The sequence below is a fragment of the Cucurbita pepo genome, chromosome 10, assembly GCF_057944985.1.
Source record: "Cucurbita pepo subsp. pepo isolate OVF chromosome 10, ASM5794498v1, whole genome shotgun sequence".
Classification (NCBI taxonomy): Eukaryota; Viridiplantae; Streptophyta; class Magnoliopsida; order Cucurbitales; family Cucurbitaceae; genus Cucurbita; species Cucurbita pepo.
In genome coordinates, this window is record NC_141807.1 from 4,906,643 (window position 1) to 4,929,709 (window position 23,067).

The 23,067-nt window shown below is 36.5% G+C and overlaps 3 protein-coding genes and 1 pseudogene across 11 annotated transcripts; 2 read left to right on the forward strand and 2 right to left on the reverse strand.

The window, feature by feature from the left end:
- Positions 1-3,706, forward strand: LOC111804151 (putative E3 ubiquitin-protein ligase XBAT31). Of its 3 annotated transcripts, none has more exons than XM_023688857.2 (8): positions 3-453; positions 544-603; positions 722-793; positions 896-1,017; positions 1,096-1,236; positions 1,332-1,439; positions 2,518-2,776; positions 2,970-3,706. In XM_023688857.2, the coding sequence occupies exons 1-8, from the start codon at positions 274-276 to the stop codon at positions 3,357-3,359; spliced, it is 1,332 nt and encodes a 443-aa protein (XP_023544625.2). In that variant the 5' UTR covers positions 3-273; the 3' UTR covers positions 3,360-3,706. The 3 variants fall into 3 exon arrangements, with proteins under 3 accessions (XP_023544626.2, XP_023544625.2, XP_023544627.2); XM_023688859.2 differs by having other exon boundaries at positions 371-453; positions 722-809; XM_023688858.2 differs by lacking the exon at positions 722-793 and having other exon boundaries at positions 1-453.
- An 893-nt stretch (positions 3,707-4,599) lies between these two features.
- On the reverse strand, positions 4,600-9,373 carry LOC111803275 (uncharacterized). The gene is made up of 7 exons (XM_023687604.2): positions 7,742-9,373; positions 7,570-7,660; positions 7,335-7,492; positions 6,070-6,121; positions 5,890-5,969; positions 5,710-5,803; positions 4,600-5,625 (listed from the first exon to the last, which is right to left on the reverse strand). Exons 1-7 carry the CDS (start codon positions 9,305-9,307, stop codon positions 4,898-4,900), a joined length of 2,769 nt encoding a protein of 922 aa, XP_023543372.2. The 5' UTR covers positions 9,308-9,373; the 3' UTR covers positions 4,600-4,897.
- Positions 9,374-14,605: 5,232 nt separating this feature from the next.
- LOC111803633 (actin) lies at positions 14,606-19,744 on the forward strand. 6 transcript variants are annotated; one of them, XR_002816407.2, is made up of 9 exons: positions 14,606-14,738; positions 15,650-15,721; positions 15,907-16,300; positions 16,448-17,061; positions 17,157-17,243; positions 17,630-17,949; positions 18,062-18,150; positions 18,355-18,423; positions 19,610-19,744. XR_002816407.2 is itself a non-coding variant. In XM_023688137.2 (5 exons), exons 2-5 carry the CDS (start codon positions 15,662-15,664, stop codon positions 17,220-17,222), a joined length of 1,134 nt encoding a protein of 377 aa, XP_023543905.1. In that variant the 5' UTR covers positions 14,606-14,738; positions 15,650-15,661; the 3' UTR covers positions 17,223-17,440. The 6 variants fall into 6 exon arrangements, 1 of the variants encoding a protein (XP_023543905.1); XR_002816408.2 differs by having other exon boundaries at positions 18,359-18,423; XR_002816405.2 differs by having other exon boundaries at positions 19,485-19,627.
- LOC111803632 (putative protein phosphatase 2C 23) lies at positions 19,348-22,013 on the reverse strand (annotated as a pseudogene). The gene is made up of 4 exons (XR_015422598.1): positions 20,450-22,013; positions 20,248-20,361; positions 19,905-20,169; positions 19,348-19,816 (listed from the first exon to the last, which is right to left on the reverse strand). The product of XR_015422598.1 is annotated as a putative protein phosphatase 2C 23 (transcript).
- Positions 22,014-23,067: the final 1,054 nt, after the last annotated feature.

Genomic DNA, 23,067 nt, shown 5'->3' on the forward strand with positions numbered 1-23,067 from the left:
GCACTCGTATTCACGCCAGAAGGGGTCAAATTCCGCGATCGATAGTCATAAATTTCACACAAAAGGGTCAAGCCAAGCAGTCGAAGAAGGCCCACTCCCCACGATTTTCTTCCGAAGAAATTTCCCTTTCACAATCAGCGTTTAGAAGCAGCAGCAACAACAACGCCCAATCCACCAGCAAAACGACTCCGGCAAACCACCACACGTGGTGGCGCGTGAATCAGTTGCTGGGCACATCTCCATGTGCTGACGGCTGAATCCGGCCGGGAGGTGATGGGTCAGGGCCCGAGCTGCGGCGAACGCTTTGAAAATGGCCTGTTCCGAGCTGTGCAGAATGGGGATTTGGAGCTCGTTGATGCTATGGTAAGGACCGATCCAACTGTCTTGGAACAGACCACTCCTCGTATGAAGATGTCTGCTCTGCACATCGCAGCTGCTTATGGTCAGATCGAGGTGGGTCGCGATTCTTACCGTTTTTTTTTTTTTTTCTCGTTTGGTGAATCACTAACATTTGTATCTGATGGGTTTTTGCTGTCTAATCAGATTCTTTCTATGCTCTTAGAACGGAGTGTGAATCCTGATGTGTTGAATTGCAATAAACAGGTAATGATTTCATGTGTACTTCTTGTTTTGGTTTTCCAATGAATCAATTTGCGCTTTCATCACTGAAATTAGATATAATCTTTGAACATGTTCTTGATCTTGTTTATGATTGAGCTAGACCCCATTAATGCTGGCTACAATGAATGGGAAGATATCATGTGTGCAGAGACTTATTGAAGCAGGAGCAAACGTTTGTGTCCCAATTTGTATGATTTATTGAATGTTCTTGGTGTATGCTTAATTCAATTACAAAGTAATCATTAACAATGTGTTGTTCTTATGATCTCAATAGATTCTGATGTTTGATTCTCTAAACCGACGAACCTGTTTGCATTATGCTGCTTATTATGGCCACTCAGATTGCTTAGAAGCTATAATTTCTGCTGCTCATTCAGATCCAGTAGCAGCCACTTGGTCAGTTTCCCATTGCCTCAGATCTTGATCTTCTGTATTTTGATGGTTTACTTACCTTGAAGTCGATGTCGTTGGCAGGGGATTTCTCAGATACGTGAACATTCGAGATGGAGGTGGTGCTACGCCATTGCATATAGCTGCGCGACGTAGACAGCCACGGTGCGCTCAGATCCTTTTGGCAAATGGAGCTCTTGTTTGTGCTTTAACTTGTGGTTATGGGTATATATCTAAGCAGATTGTGATGTAGATTGTATTTGTATTTGTATTAGCTCATGTTTCATTAAAATCAAGAGAGGTACATTGATTTGCTGCAGCTATCCGGGGAGTTCGCCTCTTCATCTGGCTGCTCGGAGTGGTTCTTTAGAATGTGTTCGGGAATTGCTCGCGGGAGGAGCAGAAAGATTACAAGTGGATGCAGCTGGGTAAGGTTTAGCAAGTTCTATGAATTGATCAATCTTTTTTTGCAGCTATACTGTGATGTTGACTTGCCTATTTGTTAATTTGTATCCCTCAATTGTTGAGCTTTTTTTCCAAGTTCTAAGGCGTTCGACCCACGGGTTAGGCTTGTATAGTTTGACGTTGTGAAACTAAGCCTTCACTAGTATGTGAGTAAATAGTTCAAACCATCGGAGGAGCCGATAATTTGTAACAACCCCAGTTCATTGCTAATAGATATTGTCTGCTTTGGCCCGTTACGTTTTGCCGTCAACCTCACGGTTTTAAAACGTGTCTAGTAGGGAGAGGTTTCCACACCTTTATAATGAATGATTTGTTCCCCCTCTTCAACCAATGTGGGATCTCACAATCCACCCCCCTTGGGGGCTCAATGTTCTCGTTAGCACACTGCCCGGTGTTTGGCTTTGATACTATTTGTAACAACTCAAGCCCACCACTAATAGATATTGTCCGCTTTGGCCCGTTACGTATCGTCGTCAGCCTCACGGTTTTAAAATGTGTCTACTAGGGAGAGGTTTCCACACTCTTATAAGGAATGTTTTGTTCCCCTCTCCAACCAATGTGAGATCTCACAATCCCCTCCTTGGGGGCCAGCGTCCTTGGCTCTGATATCATTTGTAACAACCCATGTCCACCGCTAACAGATATTATCCGCTTTGGCCTGTTATGTATCGCAGTCAGCCTCAAGGTTTTAAAACGCGCCTACTAGGAAGAGGTTTCCACACCCTTATAACGTTCTCCTCTTCAACCGACGCGGGCTCACACAATCCCATGAGCTACACAAATCCAAACTACAAAAAGACCTCAAACTTCTAAAGCCCACAACTTTGGCTACACACTTCGATGCCTCGATTCATCCGAAAACTTCAAGAGATTTTTCATTATGAAGAAGAATCTACTTGGTTTGAAATCATAAACTTGTGAATCAAATGATTATAAATACTCAATAACCTTAACCTTCTAGGACAACAGCATCCTGGCAAGTTGCTGCTCACATTCAGTCACAATTTCTTTGAAAATTTAACTGTCAATGCTTGATTGCAGGAGAATACCCTACACGGTCGCTATGAAGCGCAAGAATCGGGCATGCGCCGCCTTGCTGAATCCTTCAGCAGCAGAACCTCTTGTTTGGCCATCAAAACTGAAGTTCATCAATGAGCTAAATCAAGAAGCAAAAGCTCTGTTAGAGAGGGCCTTGGTGGAAGCAAACATGGAGAGAGAGAAGGCCATATTGCAGCAGATTTCCTGCTCACCTCCATCTCCTTTACAATCTGATGTTGAGTTGGATGACGCAGAATCCGAGGTAATATCGATCTTAGCTATATTATATTTAGGTCAGGTAATATCCATATACCCGAAAACATGAAAAACACAGAATGAAACATCGAGTTATGCTATAGTTGACTAAACTATAGCGCGATGTAAAGATATGATATAGTTGTCTCAAACTGCACGTACTCCGATTCTTATATTCGCTTGTGGAAATTTTCGAACAGGGTTGCAATGTCGAGTTATGCTGCATATGCTTTGAACATGTCTGCACTTTAGAGGTCCATCCTTGTGGTCATCAAATGTGTGCGCCTTGCACGCTAGCGTTATGCTGTTACAAGAAGCCAAATATCTCGAGCAATAGTCCTACTGCCCCGCTTTGCCCTTTTTGTCGAGGCAGCATTACGCAACTACTCGTGGCCAAGATCAAGGTGACTGATAACGCAGAGTCTGAGATTAGTTCATCGAAACAAAGACGATCGAAAAAGTCGAATTTCAGTGAGGGGAGCAGTAGCTTCAAGAGCTTATCTGCTTTGGGGTCATTAGGGAAGATTGGTGGCCAAAGTACAGGAAGGTTTCCGGTTGAATGTGACGAGGAGGTCGATAAGAGTTTCTAAGTTGGCATCTTCAGCTCAGGATCTTGTTCGGGCTAAGCTGATTATCGAGTTGATATAAGAATCTTGGATATGGAAGAACAGCAATGGTTATGTTCACTATATCTACAAAAATCTACTTGAATGCCTGTGAAGCACGGGACGCTTCGTAGGTGATCGAATCTGTCGTCGTCGTTTTCTTCGTAGGTCATGAATGCTTGTCTGAGTACTTATGTTCTTGAGTTCTAATAAGGCTTTGCTCATTGATTCAATCATAGCCACTTTTGGAAGGTTTAATCTGATCATTTTTCCCTATTCATATAGAAAGGCATTAATCAACTGAGATTTAACTGCCATGATATTTAATCTAAGTTCTATTATATATATATATATTATATTAAATGCTATATTTAGTAGTTGTCACATCATAATTATTAAAAATAAATAAATAAAATAAAGTTGTTGTCGTGTCATGTGACATGTCATAAAAGCGAAAATGTGGGAAATATTGTTTTTTATTCTACATTTTTTAATAATTAATCCCAACTACATTAGATATTTTGTTTAGATAACCAAACTCAAACTAAATCACATGTCATAAATGTTTTTTTAAAAAACACTTTTTGGTCCTTTAATTATCCTAACTTTCAATAATTTTTGCCCCAATTTAAAATATTTTTAAATGATTTTGACTTTTTTCCTAGAGAAAATAGATATTTAAAAAAAAAATATTTTAATAATTACCAATTTAATCTCGATGATTTCGAGAACGTTAAAATTTAGGATGCACAACCACAATTGCTATAGCACAAACGCTTTTCTAAGGCTTTTGGAGTTCTCGAACAAAGTACTATACCACAAACGCTTTTCTATGGCCTTTGGAGCCTTCAAACAAAGTACTAGACCACAAACTTTTCTAAGACATTTGGAGCTCCCGAACAACGTATTCATTTTGTCTTACCTTTGGAGTCACTTTTAACTCGATTTTCATACTTTAGGATTGTATTAACACAATAATATGATATTGTCCGTTTTGAGGATAAATTTTCATCGTTTTGTATTTTGTTTTTCCAAAATAAATTAGTTTACTTATAAACACAAAGTTTTTAGTTAGCCAACGTGTTTCTTTCGACAAACATTGTTCTTCTATCCATCTGCCGAATCCTGTATAAACATCCTCAATTCTCGATAAACCTGTTGTGCGGCCTAGGATATTATAAGACTGAATGGCCTGAATTTATCCATAGTTATAAGCATTCTAGTACAAAAAAAACATAATGTAATAACGTTGAATGCCAAAAATTGTTGGCAGGTAGGGTACATTTACTATACTTTCTGAAGTTCATATTTGCTGTATTTAACAATCTACAAATACAGCAGCTTTAGCCCTTTGAAACAAACCTCCCGGCAGCTTGTATTTTAGCCCTATATATGTATCAGAGAACTCCATCCTAGTATACTGAGTTCACTGGAAGAGTTGTATATGGTAAAACTAGAACCAAATTCCCAATCCTATGGAGATCGCCATGGGAATTTGTTTGGTCACCAATCAATTTACTCTTCTAGGCTGTCGGCCAGAAATTGGTCTGTCGTCCAATCCTACGTGGCAGTCCAAAATTTTGATAGGCTCTTATTTCACCTCCCAGCCCAGCAGTCACAATGACCAATCCCCATGCGGTGGCTGGGATGGCATGATGTCCATGGCTATTACCGACATCAAACCAAGACCAAGAGGAAGGCCAGGAGGAAGACGAAGAGCTGTTTATAGCAGAAGAAGAAATAGAAGGCGAATCGCCTGACCTGATGGAAGGTGATGGAGTGAGCGATTCGCCAGTTTTGGAATCTGAGCGAGTCACCTGAGCTGGCTGCTGTGGCTCCTCATCTGGAGGAGTTGTTGAGGCACTATTATTATCTGCAGCATTGTTGTTTTTCTTTGGTAGAGGTGGCAGCTGTTTCTTACTATTTCCAACCGAGCTGCCTTCTTCTCGAGTTGGTGAGCTGCAGGCTGAAGCTGACTGCGATGGGCAGCGTTTAGAATTTCTTTTCGAGTTCATTTGCGACAACGGAGGCTCGCTGTTCATCATGCCAGGCCATGCAATTGCTACAGAAACATCTTTACAAGGGAAGTGTTCATAACCTCTAGTTGCTATCAAACTTTTCTTTCCAGAATTTGAATTTCGTGGCTCCTCTCTTCTCCACACAAAAACTTGAGAATCTTCACTTGCACATATCACATATTTCCCATCTTGACTGAACGATGCTGTAAGTTGGCTGTTCGTGTTTCGGAAGCCTAATATCCAACAATATCAGTTCTATGGTAAACAGGCCATTTTAAGATGAACTTTGAGTAATTTCCATCCAAGAGTTATCTTACCTCTGAATCTTTGAGTAATTTCGGTGCCTTCCAAGATTCGAATTCGAGAATCAGCAGAGGTAACCAGCACTTCAGTGGGGCTCCCTGGAACAAACTGTTCAGGTACCAAGTTATTGCAGCATTAATTTAGTTAGTGTAGCAAATAATAAATGGAGGGTAGAAGAAGATAGGCATAATTACTTGGAAACCAGTGATCTTTTTTCCTTGGGCCTTCTTTTTGCTTTGCACATCAATCTGGTGCTTTTGTTCTAACTTGGAATCTATACTCCAAATAATACTGGTAAGTTAACTCAGAACAAAATCAATTATCATTATTATCGTTATCGTTATAGTTAATCGATTGGAATTTAATATCTATACCCTCTATGGTGTACGTTCGGCAAATCCCCTTATGTGAACCTATTATGGCACCCTGCAGAAGCATAAGCATGATTTAGGCGGACTGTACATCTAACATTATTCACCAAGACGAATATGCTCAAAAGAAAGGGGGAAAATTGTCTACAATAATAACTGCATATGTGACGATGGAAAGAAATATATACATGTATGTATACATAATGTGCCATAAATATCTATATACATCATTCATGAAGTATACACACACTTATTTATATAAATAAAAACAACCCACTTAAATTTTCAAATTTGACCAAGTTGAATCTATGTTGCTCTTACCTGAGCACATGAACTACTCAACATCAAACATTAGAAAACATTTTGATTTTTTTTCAAAATTCAAGTACTGATTTAATCTTACAACTTAAGTTTATAATAATAATTTAATGTATTTCTTTTAGCCATCCCTGTACAGTTACTTCGAACGTGACAATTTTAATGATTTGGTTATTTCTACCATAAAAAAATAAGTTCAATTTTTTTAAAATTTATTAATGCACTTCAACTTTAAAATAGTTTAAAGAAATATCCTTGTGAGCTTTGGAATAAAAATGGTAAGAATTTTGTTCACAAAATACTCTTAACGTTAATATACCAACTGAAACTATCCTTACAAATTTAAGAAACCATTATTATAATTAAATTTCAAGAGACTTTGAGAAGAAAATTTTAACCCCTATTTTCTCCTTAAAATGAAAAAAAGAAATATAAGATTTTTTTTTCATACATGACTCTACTTTTCTCTCTAATTTTATGAAAAGAAAAAAAAAAAAAACTTCTATTGAAATTTCTTTTTCATAAAATAAAATGTCATTGCAGCACAGATCATGTTTGAAAAATAAATAAATAAATAAATAAATAAATAAATAACACAGTGGATACTTAAAATAAATATATTATTATTTTGAGATTTGTATTTTGGTTTTTAAATTTTCAAACCTATTTAATAAATCTCTAAATTTTCAATTTTACTAGAACTTTCTATCTTTGCAAATTTTGTATGTATCTCAACAAATTTAATTTCATTATTCCATACCAATTTTTGCATGTATCTCAACAAATTTAATTTCATTATTCGGTACAAATTTAACTTTGGTGTATATTTAATTTTGTATCTAATAATTCTTAAAATTTAAGAACTAATGAATTAAATTTATAATTAGCCCATTTTGATAGAATGTAATGATTAAATGCAATGGAGAAATAAAGTTGAGGAGGAGAGTAACCTGGGCATCGGGTGTATAGCAAGCGGCAGTGACCATTTCGTGAAGATCAGTCCAATCCACGACATATCGATCAGGGATGTTCCATATCCTCACCTTTGCATCAAGTGATCCACTGATGAACTGGTTATCATCCATCGGGTTGAACTGTATGCAGGTCACTGTACAATAACAATAATTATATTCTTTTTCCATAACTAAAAACAAAAAACATGTATGATTACTGAAAGAGTCTAACCATAATCGTTGTGGGCGAACATCTTTAAACAGCTTTTGGTTTCCATGTCCCACAGCCTTACAGTTTTGTCCATTGAAGATGAAAGCAGGAGCTAAAATTCCATCACCAACATTGGGGATTTTAGATTATTTGAGAAACCAAATATGAATTAAGAAAAATGTATGAAGCTGACCTGAGAATTAGAAGACCAAGAGAGATCAAGAATATCGTCAAGATGACCACTCAAAGAGCAGATTGGTTTATCGGAAAGGGAGAAAACAGATTCGGGAACATGAACATAATCAGGAATCACATTGCCTTTCCTGCTTCCAGAAAGCCCCTTTCCTTTCTTCCTCTTATCGGATGGCAATGGAGAAGCATCTCCTGTTGCAGTCCTATCAGGTGAGGGACAGAAAGCTGGGTGGAGCGGCGTAAGGCTTCCCTCTTCGTTTGGTTTCATCGACATTACTTCGCATTCTTGCACTTCCCATACATGGATTATTCGATCCTCACCTCCACTCGCTAACAATTTGGCATCGCAACTGAATTTCAACGTCCAAATTGAGCCCTCATGCGCTTGAATTTCCTGACAGAAATGCAGCGCCGAAAGCTCCTTGTACGATCTGCCGCTCTGTCTCACTTTTACCCACTCTGACGACGACGGCGCCGCCGTAGAGGAGGATGAAGGGGGAGAATTAGTCGATGATGCGTTCTTGCTAGGTTTTGAATCTAGCGCTTGAGAAAGTTCCTTTTCCCCCATTAAACCTGTCATTGAGCCCTTGATGTTCTTCAATAGAGCCGCTCCTCTTCTCTTACTCATTCTCAAGCTCTTCGATAACGAATTCATGTTGAGCTTCTTATCGCCGAAGAATCCGTTCCCTCTTCGCATCATTTCCTTCACTACCGATGAATATCCAACGCATTTCTCGAATTCCTCCATCGTAAGCTGCTTCCCCGTCTGAATATCGCTGAGACGATTCCACATTCCGTCTTGGTCGTATCCATTCACGATGAATTCATTTCCCGTATCCAGATTCTTGATCAGAAAAAATGAGCCGAATCTGTTGTTTGAGATCACCGTCGACAGCGTCGCACCATGCCTAATCGTTTGTCCACATTCGTTCGCCGCAACTCTGATCGACTCAGGATAATTACACATCCGAGCACTGGACGCCATTATCATTGAGTAAGTTCTCGTGAGGCGCTGCTTCGAGACATTTCCAATTAGTTCGTCTTTCCGTCTCTTGGTAAACGAGAATGTGTCAATATCTCCATCAGATCGCGAACGTACAAGCACGATCGGTAATGGCGTTTGCGATGCGTCTTGCTTCTGGTCCACATCAGGAGATTCGACGATTTCTGGCTGACAAACTTGAACGTCCTCAAGTAATTTCCTCGAAACCTCCCTCTGGAGTTCTTTGCTCTGAATCCTCTGAAATTGTTTGCCACTATTCAGGCCCATTCCTTCGAGCAATCGCTTGCGACGTTCCGTAATCGATCCCGGTGCCGCCATCCAAATGTCATATTCTGGCTTCATCGGTGTAGCCACCGCAAAGGCTCTGAAATCCTCGTGGTGTTTGGTGGAGACGACAGAGGCGAATGACATTCTACTGTCTTCGAAATCGTCGTCGTCAGAAGAGGAAGCCAAATCCTCCGGCATGGCGCACGACGTTCTCTCAATGGACTCGAAAAACCGGTCGTCGTCGTCGTCATCCTGCAGTCCAGCCCAGTTCATCGTCATCGTCTTCTTGCGCTCCATTTTGGACGCCAGCGTGAATGAACTTGGAGGAGGAAGGAGGAAGGAGGACGGAGGAAGCGAAGGACGAAGGAGGAAGGAGGAAGGAGAAAATTCTTCTACTGGTATTTGACTTTTATTTACTTTTTCATTATTTATTTATTTCTTTCTTTCTCATTCTTTTATTATTGCTTTTTTTTTTTTATATTTAAAAAGTATTTTTTTTTAATTTTCTTTTTAATAAGGAAATAGGAAGAAAAGTGGAAGAGAGGAAATCAAGGGTTCATTTACCGTACAATTTCTTTTGGAGGAAAAAGAAACGGTCAACGGTATTTATTAGAGCCCTTCCTTTTTTCATTTTCTTCCTTTGTTTTTTTAATTTTCTTATTATCCATATTTAGCATCTATATACTTTACATTTTTAAACATATTTATTTTTTATTTTGAGTTTTTTAAAAAATGATAATTAATTATTAATTAAGGAATTTATGTGAAATTATTTAAAATCTACATTTTAATATAATAATGATATTAATATGGGCTGAAATAGGTTGGATTTTGGCCCATATTTTTCTTGGACTTATAAGCTCTCGGCCCATCTTGTATTAAAATTGTTGTTGTTTTTACTTTTATTAGTATTATTTAGTGGATAAGAGAGGTTGGAGAGCCCATTTCCCACCCCCACATTATTGAATTTTAAAAGATTCGACACGAACTTAATATGAATCGAGAACTCGATCAACTTATATTGTCCAATTTAAAAATTTTAAAAGTTAGGTTAAGTTAGATTTTTTTACTTTTTGATTTGGGTTCGGTTGAATTTTTGAAAAATTGAAAATTTTGGTTGGAACTCGAAAATATAATTACAACTGTACCCTATCATACTCTTTAGTTTATTATGAAGACTATGAACATTTGACGTTTATAATTGATGTTAGTGAAGTGTTTTGAATAATAAAAGTTTGGTATTTGAATTTTATGATATTTCAGTTTTTAACACAAGTATGATTTTTTAAATATATATTTTTTTTTAGAGTACAACCCAATAACTCATTCCAACTCAACTCGAAAATAGAGTATTGAGTTGGGTTGGATTGTAAACTTGGATCGTTCATCACCAATTTAATCAGCTGGGGAGTCAATTCAACTGAAGGAGGAGCGAACAACTGGGGAGCCACCAATTCAACTGAAGGAGAAGCGAACATTTGTGGAGCCACCAATTCAACTGAAGGAGGAGCGAACATTTGTGGAGCCACCAATTCAACTGAAGGAGGAACGAACAGTGGGGAACTCGAAATTTTAGGTTGGTCCAAAATATTTTTCTAAACTAATTCATGTACTCCCTTATTAATATCTTAATAAAAAAATATATATATTAAGGTTAGTAAACTTTATAAGCTATAAATAAAAGTATTTATATAATTACGTTTAAATATATATATTTTTTAATTTGATCTAATTAAATTTATTGTAAGCCGGGTTGGAATGGACTTGGAATTTGTTTTTTTTTTTTCCTTTATTTATAAACATATATATTTTTAAAAAATAAATATATAACTTTTTCATTGAAATATAAATCTATAAATTGACTCATATAAATTATATTTTAAAAGACGCTTTTTTCATTAAAAATAAATAACTTAAAATTTATAAACCTAAATGGTAACTCATTTATTATTAAGGAATTATTCTTTGCACCTACAAACATGAAATAATAATAAACATATGATAATGTATTGTTTCAAAAGGCTCCATTAAATTTGATTTCTTTTATAAGAAATAAAATTATTCTTCCTTTCATAAAATTAATATCAAAATCAATTATATTATCGATCTAACACATAATAAAATAATTTTTATTCATACAAAAATAATTATATATTCTTTTTCATTTTATTTAAAATTTGAATACACATTCCATTCTAAATCAATCAAATCAATCATATTTTGAGATTCTTATTCTTCAAATGGAAATGTGATTAAATGATTAGAGGACCAAAGATGCATCTTTTACTAAAATATACTAAACCCCAACATACTTTTAACAATCTCTTTAACTCAATCATATCTACCTATGGCATCCCCATAATTAATTTAATATCATTATTATTCTCATTCAAAACTAAATTAAAAGCTATTGGGTATAATAATTCTTACCCAAAATAAAGCTACTTGGTACCAAACTTAATATATTTTTTTTTACCACAAATGTCAAACTTTTAATTAAAAAAATTTATGATAAAGTTTTACAAAATAATTATAAAGTTAATATACAAATGAAATTAAATCAGCTATCAGAAATTGGTTCATTCATATCAAATTTAAAATGAAACAAGAAATAAAATGATTCGTTATCTTATAAACTCTAAGCTAATAAATTATAAAGTATGAAAAGATCAAAATCTAGGATCACAAATTGACTATAGAAACCATGTGGAATATCCAATTTCTTCGTTGAGGAGCAAAAAGGCGTTCATAACTAGGCAGATATACATCAAAAAGAAAACGTGGAACTTCACAGATATTCATGGATTTTGTTCGTGCCTGGTCTCCTATTCGTCGGAGTTTTGGATCTTCGGATGATTTTCCTCACAGGAGAAATCGACAGTTGATTAATTAATAAAGAGAAACTAACAATTTCATTTCATTCACCGCCATTACCGTTCTTCCGAGCTTTCTTAGTCTTCTGGTGCAGCAAATCGGAGCAGAAGATCGAGTCCGCGATTTCGTCTGAGATATACACACGAAAACCTCTACGAACACCTGAAGTTCTCGGCAAGGTTCTGGAGCAGGAGATCGGCTTCGGTCGTGTAGGAGCCGGCGGACACTGTTGAACCACCGGAATCTTATGATCGGAAGACGTCGGCGTTCTGAAACCGTCGTCGTCGTCGGAGATCGAGTCTGGTGGAGCGGAACGATCGAGAGAAACGGAATCGGAAGCGAGTGGAGGATCATCGTTTAGAGCGAAAATGAAATCGATCTGGTTCGTGGCGTCGTTCAAATTGACGCGGAAGGATTGTGGCGTAGTAATGGTGGTGAAGGAAATGCGAGGGTGCGTGAGGGGGGAGATTTCTTGGAATCCTGAGGCCATGATGACGATTGATGGAGAAAGGAGAAGGGGATTTGATGATGAAAATGGAGGTTGTTGGTAGCTTAGAGAATGGGGAAGAAGAATAAATAATAATGGAGGTGTGATTTTGTCAGGGTAGAGAGAGAAAACGGTTTCATTCAACTGAAGGTGGAAATGCAGAAGGGGAGAAACGAAAGCTTTAATGAAAGCATTGGATCCTTCGCCTTCCCTCACCTTCTAGCTAACGCTTTCTACTTTCAATTTTCTCTCTCTCCCTCCTCCTTCGCACGTGTGAATGTTGGGAATCTCGTGTTTTATTTTCTTTTATTATTATGAATTAAATTACCAAACCTCTATTTTATTGATATAAATAGTAATTTTCATTTTTTTAAAACATTTTTTAGAGTTATTATTCTCGTAATTACTTTCATTCAGATATGATCTAGCATTTTTTAGTGTTACAAATTATTATTAATATTCATATATTTTTAAGTCGTGAACGGATGATTTTATGATTTCTAATTTGAAAATAAATGTCATTTGATATATTTGTTAATTCCATCACTCAAAGTACATGAGGACTATGAAGGAAGGACTAGTAGCGGAGGACCATTTATAATTTATTTAACATATTAAAAGACCTAAATGTGACAGTAATAATAATATTTCTCTCATTTATTGTATTTGGAATCCTATGAAATTTGAGATTCAATTCTTATCCTATAAAATGTTTTCAGTACTTGAATACACCCATTAATTTGAGTGAATTAATTATTGGAATCCGAAGGATTTGGGAATTGAATTTCATTTCATTTCATTTAAATTCCAACTTTATAATTCAAGTCTAAATTATGAAAATTAATTTATATAATATAAAAAACGAGTTTAAAAGGATTTTTTTTAAAAGAGAAATTTTATGGGTTTAAAAATAAATAAAGTATTAATATGTTAATTTAAAATTGGTGGAAGTGATTCATATGATTTTGTGATGCTGCCTCCCCATCTCCAACCATCATGTTCCACGTGTTGCAATTATCACTCCACCTGTCGACCTTCCCCATATATTTTCTTACCTTTTCTATTAATATATTTATAAATATAAAAAAGGAAAATAGTTAATCATTTTTTTAAATAGTAAAACCTTACTTTTCAAAATATTACACTTTTTATTTTTTAAATTAATTTTTATTTATGGTCTTTCCATGTCAACATATTATATTTATGGTAATATAATATTTAAAATTTAGATTTAAAATAATAATGAATTTATTATAACCTTTTATCTTCTTTTAATGCATAACTATGTGGTTTTAATATTATAACTCAAACATAGAGAAAGATTCAAATGAGTTATAAAAAAAGGTTAATAACTTTATGGCCATGTGTGTATTATTAAAAATGTATTATTTTCCAACTTTGTAAATTTAATTAATAAAAAAGAATCTGAAAAATTCTAAAATTAAATTAAAAAAAAAAACATATATCTTGTCCTTTTCTTTTTATATCATAAATGTTTTTTTTTTTTTTTCAAAAGTCATTTATTAATAAAGCGTATGTTTGTGTGACAGTTTTGATATATTCAGTGTACGAGGATTTTCAATAATAAGCATAAGCATGTTTTTTTTTTCTTTTGTATAATTAGCAATGGTTAAAGGTCATAATTTAAATTCCTCTAATTTCATTAAAGAAATAAAGAAATAAATAAAAGAATCAAACGAAATTTCTAAAATGTCCTTAAACTAAAAAAAATAAATAAATAGAAATTTTTAAAAAGCATTTAATGAAAATTTTTAAATAAAATATTAATCGTTTCTATTCGTAAAAATATTTTTTTTAGACTTTTTTTTTTTTTTTTGAAAATTTAAAGTTATTTCTCAAAATTTTCAAAGTTTAGAATTTTTTTTTAAAAATAAAATATAAAATTTAGGAATATTTTTAAACATATCTAAATTAATTATCCAATTTTCATTTTCGTTTAAATAACATATTAGTGGAGGGTTATTTTGGTCCCAGAGAGAGAACGACAGCTGGATCCACCGGCGACCCAGATCAAATTGACGCGTCATGTGGGCCGTAGATCCAGTGGTTATATCGGATTCTGGACCAAGGATCGGTCAGAATGAGACCGAATTTGAGGTGCATTTGAGTCGCATTTCATTTCGGGCAGAGCTTCTTTTCCTATTTCCCATTTTATTTTTATTTTTCGTCGACTTCGTCTTTTTGCATCGTCCGTTTTCCGTTTTTTTTTTTTTTTTTTTTTTTTTTTTTTTTTTTTTTTCTATCTGCGATTTTTGTAAAAATAAACTCCTCGGGAGGCGGGTAGCTGCTAGCTAAGAAATCATCTTCGAGCGAAAACGCTTTCGATTTCAACGGTTTCGAAAAAAGGTACTGCAAAATTTTCACTCTGATTGTTCGATGAATGCTTGTTTCTACATGTTCATCATAATGTACTGATTTCGATTCTCGAATTTCTTTCCAAACGATCGGCATTTCCTCCTGCTCTATGATTTGCTGCTTTCTTTGGAGTTGACGCAATGCTTTGGTTGCTTTTTGGATGTTGTAGCTTTAGATATGACTGTTTGATTGATGTTCTTCGCATTCTTGTTTTGTTGGCTCTACTGAACGGATATTGATTGGAGCTTGATTCTTCTGGAGTTTTATTTTTCCTTCTTATTTATTTGTTAATAATTTGATTTCTATTGAACTGGCCTTGCTGCATAGAAAGATTATTTAGATTATTTCGAGTAATACTTCAGTAGCACAACGACTAGTTTCTCGTATATCAATAATCAAAATGCAGCTTCTTAGAATTTAATCATTGTGGCGTATTACTTGCCTGGATGTTTTTGCAATCAGAGTGTGAGTTTTCTGAAATGACTGTGCAGTACCGATCAGGTCATGATCTGCCGTATTCTGCACGTAGCAGAGGATAGACATTAGATATTTTACTTATGATTAAGTCGTTTTTTGAATATCAGAAAGGGTCATTTTATTTCCTTGCGTTATTGTAATAGTGTATGTTTATTCGAGTCTCTCGAGTTCCCATAAGTTGCAGCTTTCAAATTTCTCAGATATGTTGTATGTCAAGGATCTTAGGTGGATTGTGGAATTCTGACCTTTCAAAATTTTGTTGTTGCATACGGCTATCATGATTGATGAATTTGTAGACCGATTATTTTCCTTAAATATAAGTTTGGGGATCTTAGCATATTGCTTTCTTCCTATCTCTGAAAGAACCATTCCACATTCACCTTTTCTTTTATATACGTTTGATGCAATCTAAAATTCTTTTGCAGACAATATAAAAGATGGCTGAGAACGAGGACATCCAGCCTCTTGTCTGTGATAATGGAACAGGAATGGTTAAGGTGATGGAATTTTACCTTCAGTTGAGGATCAAATTTTCTGAAAATTTTTATTTTATTTTAAAATTTGTAAATACAATGCTCATGAATCGATGCGTTAAATAAAAAATTTCATTCTAAACGTCTAGTTGTGATCCTCGTTCTATTCAACAGAAATCTTAAATTGTAATTTTCCTGTTGTTTATCAGGCTGGGTTTGCTGGGGATGATGCTCCAAGGGCTGTCTTCCCTAGCATTGTTGGTCGCCCTCGCCATACAGGTGTTATGGTTGGAATGGGGCAGAAAGATGCTTATGTTGGGGATGAGGCTCAGTCCAAGCGTGGTATTTTGACTCTCAAGTACCCTATTGAGCACGGAATTGTCAGCAACTGGGATGACATGGAGAAGATTTGGCATCACACTTTCTACAATGAACTTCGTGTCGCTCCAGAAGAACATCCAATTCTTCTAACTGAGGCACCACTCAATCCCAAAGCTAACCGTGAGAAGATGACCCAGATTATGTTTGAGACTTTCAATGCACCAGCTATGTACGTAGCCATTCAAGCTGTTCTTTCCCTTTATGCCAGTGGTCGTACAACTGGTAAGCTTTCTTATTGGTGTTTAAAATAGAACATATGTCACTATCTTCTGAAAAGTTACTTATGTACTTTTTGCTGATGAAAAGTAGGCGAATTGAGAGATTATGTTTATTGAGCCTGCCTCGTGAAGTTATTCTGCTTTGTTGTAGGCATTGTGCTAGATTCTGGAGATGGTGTCAGTCACACAGTCCCCATCTACGAGGGATATGCACTTCCGCATGCTATCCTTCGTATTGATCTTGCTGGCCGTGACCTGACTGACGCCCTCATGAAAATTTTGACGGAGCGTGGTTATTCATTCACCACTTCAGCTGAGCGTGAAATTGTGAGGGATATGAAGGAAAAGTTGGCGTACATTGCCCTTGACTTTGAGCAAGAATTAGAAACCTCTAAGACGAGCTCTTCAGTTGAGAAGAGTTATGAATTGCCAGATGGTCAGGTGATTACCATCGGCGCTGAGCGTTTCCGATGCCCGGAAGTCCTTTTCCAGCCATCCATGATCGGAATGGAAGCTGCTGGTATTCATGAGACAACATACAATTCCATCATGAAATGTGATGTTGACATCAGGAAAGATTTGTATGGAAACATTGTGCTCAGTGGTGGTTCAACCATGTTCCCTGGAATTGCTGATAGAATGAGCAAGGAGATCACAGCGTTGGCCCCGAGCAGCATGAAGATTAAGGTGGTTGCGCCGCCTGAAAGGAAGTACAGTGTGTGGATTGGAGGTTCCATCTTGGCGTCCTTGAGCACTTTCCAGCAGGTGAGTTTATTTCAAGGCGTTTTCCTTCTCATCACAATGCACATTATGTTTGATGTAGGGTCTCTAACTTAAATATTTGGCTTGCTTCTATGCAGATGTGGATTGCTAAGGCTGAGTATGATGAGTCTGGCCCCTCAATTGTCCACAGGAAATGCTTCTAATCACGAGCAAACACATGTCAAGTTCGGTACCGTTTTACGTGAGAAAGAAATTGCTGCTTGATATTCCCTCTTTCGTTCAACTCCATTTTTCCATTTTTATTCCTTCTTTTTGTATCTTGTCTTGTCATAATGTATGGTCGTCAACCTTTAATGGAAGGAGTGATAGCTGGACTTTTTGTCAATCATTCAGTTATCACTTATAATCCCTTTGGTGCCAAGTCTATTGTGTTATTTTCATTTTTTATTCTTCTGAATATGGTGACCAGTGAGGAAATTTTGAATAATTTATCCTTCTTCAAAGATGTTTTTAAGTTTTAACTAATTTATGAATATGGCTATATGCAATAATTTGGCCTCATTTTTCTTTTGAGAGGATTGTCAACTTTTATTGATTTGAATTGGGTCAGGATCGGGGCTAAAAAAATACGGAGCTGATGGCAGCGGAGGTGGAATCATCGCCTGCCATATGTTTCCCGCGTAAACGGCAGCGCGCATGTCCATTATCCCAAATTTCAATTCGGTCTTCATTCTTGAGCCGAACCTGAACCCTAGCTTAGCGATGACTTCAAATTCAGATTCTTAATATTATCCATTTTGTTGCCCTGATTCAGAAAGATGTAGATTGTTCATCTCGCCAAGAATCTGAATCGCCGTAGCCGCCATCAAGAGTTTGTGGGTGGTTCCTATCTCCATTCTCGTTTACCGCATTGTTTCCGATCCGAACATGGTATGTTTTTCGTCATATTCGTTTCGAATTTTTTAAATTTGGAGTTTGTTCGTTCTCAGTTGCATTTTCTTAGTAAAATTAGCTGAAATATTGATCCTGACTGATGTTTAAGGACGAGATATTTCATGTACCTTAAGCTCAGAAATGCTGCAGTGGGAACTTCCGAAGTTGGGACCCGAAGACTTCAAATCCTCCTGGACTGTATGTTCTTATCTCTCTATTCTATGATTCTTTCAACTAGAAGTGTTGGCTCCTATTCTGGATTATTGTCCTGATTTGTATCCTTATTCAGCTTACAGGCTATCCAGTATGGAATAGTGAAATATTTGCTTCTTGTTTTCTAATTTTTTAAGTACTCAATTGTCCCTGCGAGGAATAAATAACAATTATTTGTCTATCATCAAGGTAGCATCGCTAGGACTTTTGGCAGAACTTCGTGGTAATGATAATACATGGAACCTAAATCTTCTGAAGGTACTATCTTTCACTTGCCCACGTTGCTTCTTTGTTTCATGCCATTGTCTTTACTCGAGCCGTACCATCATTTTCTGAAGCTTGTTCCATTCATATTCTCCGTTCAACTAATTTGCATCATTTTCTAGTAACTAGATCTGTATTATCATTCTTTGTAGCCCTTGATGTTATTAGATTCTTACGTGCTCCGTGTCAGCCATAAATGTGCAAGTGGGGTTTGAATGCTCTGATTATTTTGAAAACGAATTTGCATCCACTATCCTTTATTTTATTTTATGGCAAAGTCTTTTGTCTTACAATCGCTTACTTTTTTTCGGTGGAATTCAAACTGGAGATCCACCTACATGATCAATAACCATCGGAGGTAAAAGTCCAAATAAATGTACTGGTGCTCCTTTCCAAAGGATTTATGACAGTAACAGACCCATCATAGGCGGGCTTCACACAAGGTCTGATATTTTTCCTGTTGTTGTAGAAGTAGAAGCAAAATCGATCGTAATTACACGCCCACGAACAGAAATATACAAAGTGACAACGATTTACATGGTTCAGAGAGAAAATTTTCTTATATGTACTAGTGGTAACCTATCACCCTAACTAAAGTCTTCACAAGTCTATCTCTACAAAGTCTCACTTTAGAAATTTCTAAACCATTGACTAAATATTAGAATAGATTTATAACTAATAAATAGCTAAAATGTATCAAGCTATTTTAATTATGATTAATTGCATGGTAACCAAATAACGAATAACTCAGCTGTGATGGATGCTTTGTGTAGTCTGACCAAGATTTCCATTTCGAAGAGGGGTTGAGTGGGTGGAGGAAGAGGATTCAAAGGCTGATTACTTTGTCTTTCTTTTCTTTTATTGGGAGTGGGACATAAAATTTTGATCCCCAGCTCCATTTCCACCAACAAGCTCAAATTCAAAATAAAATTTAGTAGAGTAAATGTAAATGATTGATTGTTTATTTTGGGTGGGTGGGTTGGTAGGAAGTCAAGACTCCTAGAGAAGAAACTTCTTAAGTCTGCTAAACAAAATTGCTGAAATTTTCCAAACAGTTCTGCTTTGGAATGTATTTGTATTGGATGCAAGTTGCAACACACACACACACGCACGCACGAACAATTTGGGGTGGAAGACAGGCAAGAGGAAGCTGAACAACTCTACACTCTCTGTGTTGAAGGTTGAAGAAGAAGAATCAATGAAATAAATGGCAGAATTATTTGGCCCACCTACTGTTGTTATCTTTGATTTCTATTGGCTAGTATCTCTATTTACATCAACCAATGCCAAATTCTTCCTTCTAATGAAATGATGATCACTGAAACGTCGTCGTGGTACTTCCGCCGCTCCCCTTGTGGGATATCAAGCAGCTCATGGAAGGCCATTCCTGCATGTTTTCCAAATCACATCAGTAAGTAAATAACATATATGCTGTATTTGTTTCTTTTCTTTTATCTTCCTTTCTTGTTTCTTACCATATTTTTTAGCTGCTCGGAACAATACTTCTTCAATGAGATTTTGAGCAGGATCTCCTTCAGTGAAAGATGCAATGAAGGACTCTACTTGAGCAACAGCTTCTTCATTTGTAAAGTATTGATAGAGTCCATCAGACGACAATATCAAGAATCTGTCGGTTGGGCTGAGTTTATAATGGCACAGAGTTGGATCACAGGTGATGTAAGGTGAATTTCCCACATAGTCTATTCTGAACATCTCTAGCAATGCATTATTCCACTTTGGCTGCAAAACACTCATTTCATCAGTACCATATTTGTCTTACATTCTAGCAGACTACAAGGTTTGGAAATGTGGAAAGACCTGTTTCAGAAAGCCAGCTCCAAACGCCCGTGTGATTTTCAAATAACCTTTCACCCTGTCATTCATAATTGCGGAAGGGTCGTCAGGATGAGCATTCTTGATCCTCTGAACTTCCTGATGATATTCAAGTTTTCTCTCATAAATGCATGTAATCTAAATGCAGTGTTTTGTGGAAGATGAGTGATATTGACAAGAACATTACCTCTTCTGTGTACGTGCTGTGGTCCATTGTAAGCTGATGGGAAGCCAAGGCTGTTAATCTTTCAGGGGATTCTAATACCCGTAGTGTTCCTTCATTGATTCTCTCCAAGTCTCTGTATGGTTCGAGTTGCTGCGCTACAATTGCACGGCTGTCTCCTACATTCATCAGGTACACATCTTCTCCTCTCATTAACATAACCAAAACACAAGAACCCATTAGAGCTAGCTCAGGATTTCTTGTGGCCATCTTGTCTGCATTCTGCAGATATGATTCCTCTGTTTTTTTCAATGCTTCAGACAGAGCATTCAACACCTCAGAATGATTGATTGTTGTTGATTCATCCCATATGTTGTGGTGATCTAATCCTATGCTTTCCCTTTCCCTTTCCCATTTCCAATTCTTTGGATCCTGATCGCCCTTCTTCATCAGCTGTCTCGTCCTATTTTCTGCCGAAAAGTTCTCTGTAGGTTGATGAACATTAGCCTGAGTTTTTATGTGGGTTGTTCCATGATCGTCTTCCTCAATTGAAGCAGAGTTGGATGAGTTCATGGAAGACGTGGTAGCAGTTGAATCGAACTTATCATTCCATATCAAACCCTTGAGCTCTTTGAGAACGGCAGTGTAGAGATTAGCGAGTAAGTAATCAGGAGCATCAGGGCCGTTGAATCCATCATAAACTCCGACAAAAACCCAACCATTATCCTCCGATATCACCACGTGAACTCTATCCTCACCGGCCTTCCCCTGTGCCCACTGTACGCCCTGACAACCGACAAAGTAATCGCCATCGTCTTCCTGCGCCAAACTGGCGTGGCTGCTCAAATGAACACTGCTTTGAGTCTGAGCTGCATTCTCATTATGTTTGTATGAACTCGCAGCCTTCTGGTTTCGAGAAATGGTTTTGGATATGGCTCTCTTCAGAATCCGAATGAGACTTCTTTTCGATTTCGGTTGTCTATCTCCAACGCCGCCGTTAGAGACGCTTCTCTGCAATTTCTCAGGTCCGCCGCCCTTCTCAATCGAGCCGGAGTAAACCACTCGATCTATCGGGCCCGATTCGATGCTCCGGGCGGCCAAGGGTCCGGATAAGAACCCTCTCTCCATTGGACCCGAAGAAGGGAATCCACCGAAATTTCCCGACATCGAGTGGCGTGGCACCGGCTGTAGCGGCACAGAGGCAAAGGAATTCGAGCAATCAAAAGCAGCGGCCCGGTCAAAGTGGTGCTATAAGGATAGAGATCGACCAGAGACGTGGACAGCGGCGTTGAGACGTTGGCGCTTACAGAGGCGCCGGAAATCGACCGGAAAATGGTCGCTGGAGAGATGTAATCATCGGGGAAAGCTTTGAAGGAGGGGAGGGTTTGTGGGTCGGGTGGGAGATAGTAAAAGGAGTGGCCAAAACCGCCGTCGTGGGGGTCGGAGATTATGTCGGCAGGACCATAACGACTGGAAATATCGCCGGCGCCGGCGAAGCAGTGGCCAATCTTCCCAATATGATTACCCATATGAAAAAAGAAAACAAAAAAAAAAAAAAAAAGAGAATTTATATTCTCTGCTGTTTGATTTGATTGATCATTGCATAATACTCTCTCTCTCAATGTGAGAGAGAGATCGTGCGCCTCAAACCGAAAGAAGTTTGATAGCTCAGAAATTGTTAATGAGAGAGAAAGAGGAGGAGAGAGAGAGAGAGAGAGAAGAGTTGACTTTTAGAAGTGGGATTCATATTTGTTTGTTTGTTGTTGCTTTTTAAAATTTTATTTTCTCTAAAAAATACTTGCCGCTTTTATTATTATTATTTTATTCATTAGATCGTTGACCTGCATTAAACTAAAAGCAAATGAATTGGAAATTTTAGGAATTTTCAATTAAAGAGATAGTTCGATTATTTTCCTCTTTTATTTTATCATTATTATTATTGTTATTATTATTATTTTGTAGGATCTTAGTAAAATCCAAAAGTCAATGTTTGAAATTTCATATCAAATAAATAACGAATAATCATTTATCTTAACTTAAAACCCAAATATAAATTAATTAGTTTCCAAACTTTTAATTCTTTTAATTTTCAACTACATGAACGTGCAATGAAGATAGTTTCTATTTAACCAATCAGCATATGCCACGTCATATTATTTTATTTCTTTATTCTTTTTTAATTTGAATTATTTTCATTAAGGTAATAGACATGGAAAGCTTGTTAATTTTTTCCCTAAATAATTTATTTTTTATTGAAAAGAAAATTGGTGGCTGCCTTTCATTATTTGGTTTGAATTTAGTGGTAACCTATATGTAGCTAAATTACACGTGGAAAATAAAATTTCACTCTTTCTATTTAAGTAATTTTAGGGATTGGTTAGGAAATTGATGCATTTTCAATTCTCACCTAACATTCCATTCAAAGAAATGCATGCATTTCTTTGTTTCACATTTATTTTTATAAATCAAATTATTAATTCTAGAAAAATGTAAGCATTTGAAGCTTCAATTGCTCGTTAATGTTTCCATATTGGCTTAATTAATTGAAATTAAACAAATATGAACGCATATATATATATATATATATATATATATATATATATATATATATATATATATATATATATATATATATATATTTG

Bases quoted from the DNA above. Each gene is read 5' to 3' on its own strand.
- LOC111803275 (XM_023687604.2), bottom strand. From the start codon at position 9,307: ATGGAGCGCAAGAAGACGATGACGATGAACTGGGCTGGACTGCAGGAT. The intron at 5,970-6,069 runs GTATAGATATTA...TTTGGAGTATAG, and splicing joins CCGAACGTACACCATAGAGG to ATTCCAAGTTAGAACAAAAG. The intron at 5,804-5,889 runs GTAATTATGCCT...GTACCTGAACAG, and splicing joins AAAAGATCACTGGTTTCCAA to TTTGTTCCAGGGAGCCCCAC.
- LOC111804151 (XM_023688857.2), top strand. From the start codon at position 274: ATGGGTCAGGGCCCGAGCTGCGGCGAACGCTTTGAAAATGGCCTGTTC. The intron at 1,018-1,095 runs GTCAGTTTCCCA...TGTCGTTGGCAG, and splicing joins GATCCAGTAGCAGCCACTTG to GGGATTTCTCAGATACGTGA. The intron at 1,440-2,517 runs GTAAGGTTTAGC...GCTTGATTGCAG, and splicing joins TTACAAGTGGATGCAGCTGG to GAGAATACCCTACACGGTCG.
- LOC111803633 (XM_023688137.2), top strand. From the start codon at position 15,662: ATGGCTGAGAACGAGGACATCCAGCCTCTTGTCTGTGATAATGGAACA. The intron at 15,722-15,906 runs GTGATGGAATTT...GTTGTTTATCAG, and splicing joins ATGGAACAGGAATGGTTAAG to GCTGGGTTTGCTGGGGATGA. The intron at 16,301-16,447 runs GTAAGCTTTCTT...GCTTTGTTGTAG, and splicing joins TGCCAGTGGTCGTACAACTG to GCATTGTGCTAGATTCTGGA.